Raw genomic sequence first — 8,452 nt, forward strand, 5'->3', positions numbered from 1 at the left:
ACTTCCTGTTACATCTCTCCATACTTCCTGTAACATCTCTACATACTTCCTGTTACATCTCTACATACTTCCTGTTACATCTCTAAACTTCCTGTTACATCTCTCCATACTTCCTGTAACATCTCTACATACTTCCTGTAACATCTTTCCATACTTCCTGTTACATCTCTACATACTTCCTGTAACATCTCCTCCTCCTGCTCCTCCTTCACTGATCAGAGGTCTCTCCTCCCAACTCGTCCTCCACCTGCCCCAGTGACCTTGATCACTGGTCCCACCCTGGTCCTTCTCCTTATGTCCTCTGGAGCAGAACACCTGAAAGCAGCTGAGCAACTTTAGATTCACTGTTCACTGATGGAAACTAGACGTCAATGTAGCAAATGTGTAAGAAACTAGCTAGGTGTGGTCGCCCCGTTGCTAGGTGTGGTCGCCCCGTGTTGCTAGGTGTGGTCGCCCCATTGCTAGGTGTGGTCGCCCCGTTGCTAGGTGTGGTCGCCCCGTGTTGCTAGGTGTGGTCGCCCCATTGCTAGGTGTGGTCGCCCCGTTGCTAGGGGTGGTGTGGTCGCCCCGTTGCTAGGGGTGGTGTGGTCGCCCCGTTGCTAGGTGTGGTCGCCCCGTGTTGCTAGGTGTGGTCGCCCCGTTGCTAGGGGTGGTCGCCCAGTTGCTAGGGTGGTCGACTGGTGTCTTCTAGGGACTGTGATTGGTTCCTTTTCTTCTACTTCTGATTAATGGTAGTTGGCGCTAACTTGTCACATTAGCATTGTGTCACGTTAGCGTTGTCACATTAGCGTTGTCATGTTAGCATTGTGTCACGTTAGCTTTGTCATGTTAGCGTTGTGTCACGTTAGCGTTGTCACGTTAGCGTTGTGTCACGTTAGCAAGTCTCTGAGGGGGAAGCAGAACCACATGAACATCTCGGATGAAACCAGTTTGGGGTTCAGGAACTGAGGGAGTGAAGAGCTGTGCTGCTCTGTGATTGGCCGGCAGCTGTGAGCCTCTTGCTTGTGGAAAAGTGGGTCAGATAGAGAAAGAAAAGCATCAGTAATGATGTGGAGTGTTTACAGAAATGAAAGGAACATCCAGAGATAAAACGCTTCAGAGTTAAATATTCTGCTAAAAGTGACAAAGAGAGGAACTGAGGCTGAAGAGCATCTCTAATATTCACACCGTTTCCTCACGTTCTCTTCCTGCTGCTGTAATTATCCTTTCTGCTATTTTCTGCTTTGCTCACATTCTTTCACACCACTAAACACTCAGTTATTCTGCAAATGTTAAAAAGTCTGCTCATTTTTACATTGATGTAAATAATTTAGATAAATTCTGTCTTCCCTCCAGATTTTGTAAATATAGAATCCATGATATGCATGCATATGTACAGTTAAAACCAGAAGTTTACATGCGCCCACTAAAATGCTTATCCTCCTTCGGATCAGAATCACTAAAATTATTTCTGTTTGCTGAAAGCCTGAGTTATGAGGGAGAGAATCTCGCAGATTTATTTATTAATGTCTTCAGAATCACAGGCTTGCATACAGAATCATTACTGTCTGTAAACAACCAGGGAAATTCCAGATTATGCACCTGTTTGGTTTTGTTTCATGCTTGTTGGAAATGAGTTTTCCGTGCTTCCATCTGGGGCCGAGCGGCCGGCTTTATCTCGGGGTGAAACCGGCAGAGGAGTGATCCGGGAGCAGCTGCCTCTGTTCTCAGGTGGACATGTTGGTTTTCCTCCCAAAGGAAGCAGAACCTGTCACCACTTCCTGTTCAGGCCTGTTGGTCCACCAGATCCAGTGAAGCAGCTTTTCTTGGTTTGGTCTCTGGGAGACGATCAGACTACAGATCATCATTTCAGTCTCGTGTTTCTGACATTTTCCTCTCTGATCAGATGATAATGTGAGTTCCTGTAAAACAGACAGTGAGGCCCTTATTAGAGCTCAGCTTAAAGAGATAAACGATCCACTTAACCTGCCTTGGGTGGAGCTCAGAGCTCCGTCTCCGGCCTGTTAGCCGCCTCTTAGTGGCCTGTTAGCCACCTGTAAACCACCTGGTAGCCGCCTGTTAGTGGCCTGTTAGCCGCCTCTTAGAAGCCTCTTAGCGGCCTGTTAGCCGCCTGTAAACCACCTGGTAGCCGCCTGTTAGTGGCCTGTTAGCCGCCTCTTAGAAGCCTCTCAGCGGCCTGTTAGCCACCTGTAAACCACCTGGTAGCCGCCTGTTAGCGGCCAGTTAGTGGCCTGTTAGCGGCCTGTTAGCCGCCTGTAAACCACCTGTTAGCCGCCTCTTAGCGGCCTGTTAGCCGCCTGTAAACCACCTGGTAGCCGCCTGTTAGTGGCCTGTTAGCCGCCTCTTAGCGGCCTGTTAGCCGCCTGTAAACCACCTGGTAGCCACCTGTTAGCGGCCTGTTAGCCGCCTGTAAACCACCTGTTAGCCGCCTCTTAGCGGCCTGTTAGCCGTCTGTAAACCACCTGGTAGCCGCCTGTTAGCGGCCTGTTAGCCGCCTCTTAGAAGCCTGTTAGCAGCCTGTTAGCCGCCTCTTAGCGGCCTGTTAGCCGCCTCTTAGAAGCCTGTTAGCAGCCTGTTAGCCGCCTCTTAGCGGCCTGTTAGCGGCCTGTTAGCCGCCTCTTAGAAGCCTGTTAGCGGCCTGTTAGCCGCCTCTTAGAAGCCTCTTATCGGCCTGTTAGCCGCCTGTAAACCACCTGGTAGCCGCCTGTTAGCGGCCTGTTAGTGGCCTGTTAGCCGCCTGTAAACCACCTGGTAGCCGCCTCTTAGAAGCCTGTTAGCCGCCTCTTAGAAGCCTGTTAGCGGCCTGTTAGCCGCCTCTTAGAAGCCTGTTAGCGGCCTGTTAGCCGCCTCTTAGCGGCCTGTTAGCGGCCTGTTAGCCGCCTCTTAGAAGCCTGTTAGCGGCCTGTTAGTGGCCTGTTAGCCGCCTCTTAGAAGCCTGTTAGCGGCCTGTTAGCCGCCTGTAAACCACCTGTTAGCCGCCTCTTAGCGGCCTGTTAGCCGCCTGTAAACCACCTGGTAGCCGCCTGTTAGCGGCCTGTTAGTGGCCTGTTAGCGGCCTGTTAGCCACCTGTTAGTGGCCTGTAAACCACCTGGTAGCCGCCTCTTAGAGGCCTGTAAACCACCTGGTAGCCGCCTCTTAGAAGCCTGTTAGTGGCCTGTGAGCCGCCTCTTAGAAGCCTGTTAGCGGCCTGTTAGCCGCCTGTAAACCACCTGGTAGCCGCCTGTTAGTGGCCTGTTAGCGGCCTGTTAGCGGCCTGTTAGCCGCCTCTTAGAAGCCTGTTAGTGGCCTGTGAGCCGCCTCTTAGCGGCCTGTTAGCGGCCTGTTAGTGGCCTGTTAGCGGCCTTTTAGCCACCTGGTAGCGGCCTGTTAGCCGCCTCTTAGAAGCCTGTTAGTGGCCTGTTAGCCGCCTCTTAGCGGCCTGTTAGTGGCCTGTTAGCCGCCTCTTAGAAGCCTGTTAGTGGCCTGTTAGTGGCCTGTTAGCGGCCTGTTAGTGGCCTGTTAGCCGCCTCTTAGAAGCCTCTTAGCGGCCTGTTAGCCGCCTGTAAACCACCTGGTAGCCGCCTGTTAGTGGCCTGTTAGCTGCCTGGTAGCCGCCTCTTAGAAGCCTGTTAGCGGCCTGTTAGCCGCCTCTTAGAAGCCTGTTAGCAGCCTGTTAGCCGCCTCTTAGCGGCCTGTTAGTGGCCTGTTAGCCGCCTCTTAGCGGCCTGTTAGCGGCCTGTTAGCCGCCTCTTAGAGGCCTGTTAGTGGCCTGTTAGTGGCCTGTTAGCCGCCTCTTAGAAGCCTGTTAGCGGCCTGTTAGCCGCCTGTAAACCACCTGTTAGCCGCCTCTTAGCGGCCTGTTAGCCGCCTGTAAACCACCTGGTAGCCGCCTGTTAGCGGCCTGTTAGTGGCCTGTTAGCGGCCTGTTAGCCACCTGTTAGTGGCCTGTAAACCACCTGGTAGCCGCCTCTTAGAGGCCTGTAAACCACCTGGTAGCCGCCTCTTAGAAGCCTGTTAGTGGCCTGTGAGCCGCCTCTTAGAAGCCTGTTAGCGGCCTGTTAGCCGCCTGTAAACCACCTGGTAGCCGCCTGTTAGTGGCCTGTTAGCGGCCTGTTAGCGGCCTGTTAGCCGCCTCTTAGAAGCCTGTTAGTGGCCTGTGAGCCGCCTCTTAGCGGCCTGTTAGCGGCCTGTTAGTGGCCTGTTAGCGGCCTTTTAGCCACCTGGTAGCGGCCTGTTAGCCGCCTCTTAGAAGCCTGTTAGTGGCCTGTTAGCCGCCTCTTAGCGGCCTGTTAGTGGCCTGTTAGCCGCCTCTTAGAAGCCTGTTAGTGGCCTGTTAGTGGCCTGTTAGCGGCCTGTTAGTGGCCTGTTAGCCGCCTCTTAGAAGCCTCTTAGCGGCCTGTTAGCCGCCTGTAAACCACCTGGTAGCCGCCTGTTAGTGGCCTGTTAGCTGCCTGGTAGCCGCCTCTTAGAAGCCTGTTAGCGGCCTGTTAGCCGCCTCTTAGAAGCCTGTTAGCAGCCTGTTAGCCGCCTCTTAGCGGCCTGTTAGTGGCCTGTTAGCCGCCTCTTAGCGGCCTGTTAGCGGCCTGTTAGCCGCCTCTTAGAGGCCTGTTAGTGGCCTGTTAGCCGCCTCTTAGAAGCCTGTTAGCGGCCTGTTAGCCGCCTGTAAACCACCTGTTAGCGGCCTGTTAGCCGCCTCTTAGAAGCCTGTTAGCAGCCTGTTAGCCGCCTGTTAGTGGCCTGTTAGCGGCCTGTTAGCCGCCTGTAAACCACCTGGTAGCCGCCTCTTAGAAGCCTGTTAGCGGCCTGTTAGCCGCCTCTTAGAAGCCTGTTAGCAGCCTGTTAGCCGCCTCTTAGCGGCCTGTTAGCGGCCTGTTAGCCGCCTCTTAGAAGCCTGTTAGTGGCCTGTTAGCCACCTCTTAGAAGCCTGTTAGCGGCCTGTTAGCCGCCTGTAAACCACCTGGTAGCCGCCTGTTAGTGGCCTGTTAGCCACCTGGTAGCCGCCTCTTAGAAGCCTGTTAGCGGCCTGTTAGCGGCCTGTTAGCCGCCTGTTAGCGGCCTGTTAGCGGCCTGTTAGCCGCCTCTTAGAGGCCTGTTAGTGGCCTGTTAGCCGCCTCTTAGAAGCCTGTTAGCGGCCTGTTAGCCGCCTGTAAACCACCTGGTAGCCGCCTGTTAGCGGCCTGTTAGCCGCCTGTAAACCACCTGGTAGCCGCCTCTTAGTGGCCTGTTAGCCGCCTGTAAACCACCTGGTAGCCGCCTCTTAGAAGCCTGTTAGCGGCCTGTTAGCCGCCTCTTAGAAGCCTGTTAGCGGCCTGTTAGCCGCCTCTTAGCGGCCTGTTAGCGGCCTCTTAGCCGCCTCTTAGAAGCCTGTTAGTGGCCTGTGAGCCGCCTCTTAGCGGCCTGTTAGCGGCCTGTTAGTGGCCTGTTAGCCGCCTCTTAGAAGCCTGTTAGCGGCCTGTTAGCCGCCTGTAAACCACCTGGTAGTGGTTTACAGGCCACTACCAGGCCTGTAAACCAGGCGGCCTGTTAGCGGCCTGTTAGCGGCCTGTTAGCCGCCTCTTAGAAGCCTGTTAGCGGCCTGTTAGCCGCCTGTTAGTGGCCTGTTAGCCGCCTCTTAGAAGCCTGTTAGCGGCCTGTTAGCCGCCTGTAAACCACCTGTTAGCCGCCTCTTAGCGGCCTGTTAGCCGCCTGTAAACCATCTGGTAGCCGCCTGTTAGCGGCCTGTTATTGGCCTGTTAGCGGCCTGTTAGCCACCTGTAAACCACCTGGTAGCCGCCTGTTAGCGGCCTGTTAGTGGCCTGTAAACCACCTGGTAGCCGCCTCTTAGAAGCCTGTTAGTGGCCTGTGAGCCGCCTCTTAGAAGCCTGTTAGCGGCCTGTTAGCCGCCTGTAAACCACCTGGTAGCCGCCTGTTAGTGGCCTGTTAGTGGCCTGTTAGCGGCCTGTTAGTGGCCTGTTAGCCGCCTCTTAGAAGCCTCTTAGCGGCCTGTTAGCCGCCTGTAAACCACCTGGTAGCCGCCTGTTAGTGGCCTGTTAGCGGCCTGGTAGCCGCCTCTTAGAAGCCTGTTAGCGGCCTGTTAGCCGCCTCTTAGAAGCCTGTTAGCAGCCTGTTAGCCGCCTCTTAGAAGCCTGTTAGCAGCCTGTTAGCCGCCTCTTAGCGGCCTGTTAGCGGCCTGTTAGCCGCCTCTTAGAGGCCTGTTAGTGGCCTGTTAGCCGCCTCTTAGAAGCCTGTTAGCGGCCTGTTAGCCGCCTGTAAACCACCTGGTAGCCGCCTGTTAGCGGCCTGTTAGCCGCCTGTAAACCACCTGGTAGCCGCCTGTTAGCGGCCTGTTAGCCGCCTGTAAACCACCTGGTAGCCGCCTGTTAGCGGCCTGTTAGCCGCCTGTTAACCACCTGGTAGCCGCCTGTTAGCGGCCTGTTAGCCGCCTGTAAACCACCTGGTAGCCGCCTCTTAGAAGCCTGTTAGCGGCCTGTTAGCCGCCTCTTAGAAGCCTGTTAGCCGCCTGTTAGTGGCCTGTTAGCGGCCTGTTAGCCGCCTGTAAACCACCTGGTAGCCGCCTCTTAGAAGCCTGTTAGCGGCCTGTTAGCCGCCTCTTAGAAGCCTGTTAGCAGCCTGTTAGCCGCCTCTTAGCGGCCTGTTAGCGGCCTGTTAGCCGCCTCTTAGAAGCCTGTTAGCGGCCTGTTAGCCGCCTCTTAGAGGCCTGTTAGTGGCCTGTTAGCCTCCTCTTAGAAGCCTGTTAGCGGCCTGTTAGCCGCCTCTTAGCGGCCTGTAAGCGGCCTCTTTGCCGCCTCTTAGAAGCCTGTTAGTGGCCTGTTAGTGGCCTCTTAGCGGCCTGTTAGCGGCCTGTTAGCCGCCTCTTAGAAGCCTCTTAGCGGCCTGTTAGCCGCCTGTAAACCACCTGGTAGCCGCCTGTTAGTGGCCTGTTAGCGGCCTGTTAGCCGCCTCTTAAGCCTGTTAGTGGCCTGCAGTTCGATAAGCAGGCAGCAGATCAGGACGATCTCTGTGTCTCTGATTCTGCTGCTTCTCTTCTTATCTGTTCTCGTCTGTGGGATCAGGATCAATTAGTGCTTTCCCTTCTGAAACAATGTTTCTGCTTGTCACACACACACACCCTCCCACACAGACACACACACACACACACACACACACACACACACACACACACACACACACACTCCCACCCACACAGACACACAGTGAGTGCCCCACATTAGTGGAAGTAGTGACCTGAATCCCAATAACAACCGCTGCTGTTTCTGCTCTATCTGACATGTCATCTTGTGTTCCAGTTCTGATCCGGTTCTGATGTGTATCTGACCCTGTTCTGGTTCTGACTGTTGTCTGACTCCATCTTTGGTTTTCTTTCGCTCTGATCGGAAGGCAAAAGTCTGTTTTTCCTCCAGGTGCTCCTGACTGGAGAAGGTTGAAAAGTTTTCATTGGTCTGCAAATCAACCCTGGGCCTGAGCTGCAGTCTGATTGGCTGTTCACCGGATGCTGTTGTCTGATTGGACCTCAGATGCAGAAAGAGCAGCTTTAACCCTTGGCGTTATCCACAGGATATAAACTCTTAATGGACCTTCAGAACCAGGGGCTGCTGGTCAGGAACACACATGGCAATAAAAACAATCCTTCACTGTAAAACCCGTCCAGCCAGTTCTATCTGGTTCCGTCCAGTCGGATCCATCCAGTCGGCTCTATCTGGTTCCGTCCAGTCGGTTCTATCTGGTTCCATCCAGTAGGTTCTGTCCAGTCGGTTCTATCTGGTTCCGTCCAGTCGGTTCCGTCCAGTCAGACTGGGCTGTTGCGGTTCCTGGTTAATCTGGTGTTTTCTGCCCCCAGCTCTACATCCAGACCTCCACCCTCACCGTCTCCATGAACCTGAGCGCCTCCGTCGCCCTCGGCCTGCTCTATGTGCCCAAGGTCTACGTCATCATCTTCCACCCGGAGCTCAACGTCCAGAAGAGGAAGCGCTCCTTCAAGGCCGTGGTCACCGCCGCCACCATGTCGTCCCGGCTGTCCCACAAGGCCGCCGACCGGCCCAACGGCGAGGCCAAGACGGAGCTGTGCGAGAACCTGGAGCCCAACAGTGAGTCTGGCGGCTCCGGCCGGCCCGCGACCCTCATGTTTATCACCCGCATGGTCTGAACGCTGCTGTTTCAGGAGTTTCCTGCTGACCAGCAGCTTTTCCTGAGCTGCATCCGCCTGAATTAGGAGCTAAAGCAGAAAAAAGTTAAATATTAAAGAAAACACCAGTAAGAACAAGATTCAGCTTTTAAAGTGGCGGTTTTCTGTAAAGTCAACCTTTATGATCTTCCCATCGTGTCTTAACACAGTGTTTTTCAACCACTGCTCCGCGGCACATTAGTGTACTGTGAGTGATCGTCAGGTGTGACGTGGAAATGATCCAATTTCACCTGCCGTATTTTCCGGACTATAAGCCGCTACTTCTTTCCTACACTTTGAACATGCGGCTT

General features: G+C 54.5%; 1 protein-coding gene across 1 annotated transcript in view; it reads left to right on the forward strand.

Annotated features, from left to right (window-relative positions):
- The window catches only part of grm7 (glutamate metabotropic receptor 7), a 98,830-nt gene extending 90,617 nt beyond the window's left edge, over positions 1-8,213 (forward strand). The window contains exon 9 of the mRNA XM_088005882.1: positions 7,818-8,213. Coding sequence (XP_087862008.1) covers positions 7,818-8,123 — 306 coding nt within the window. The 3' untranslated portion in view covers positions 8,124-8,213. The remainder of the gene's footprint in view (positions 1-7,817) is intronic.
- Positions 8,214-8,452: the final 239 nt, after the last annotated feature.

This window comes from Poecilia mexicana, unplaced genomic scaffold (assembly GCF_051168715.1).
Source record: "Poecilia mexicana isolate PSO_F unplaced genomic scaffold, ASM5116871v1 scaffold_5, whole genome shotgun sequence".
Taxonomy (NCBI): Eukaryota; Metazoa; Chordata; class Actinopteri; order Cyprinodontiformes; family Poeciliidae; genus Poecilia; species Poecilia mexicana.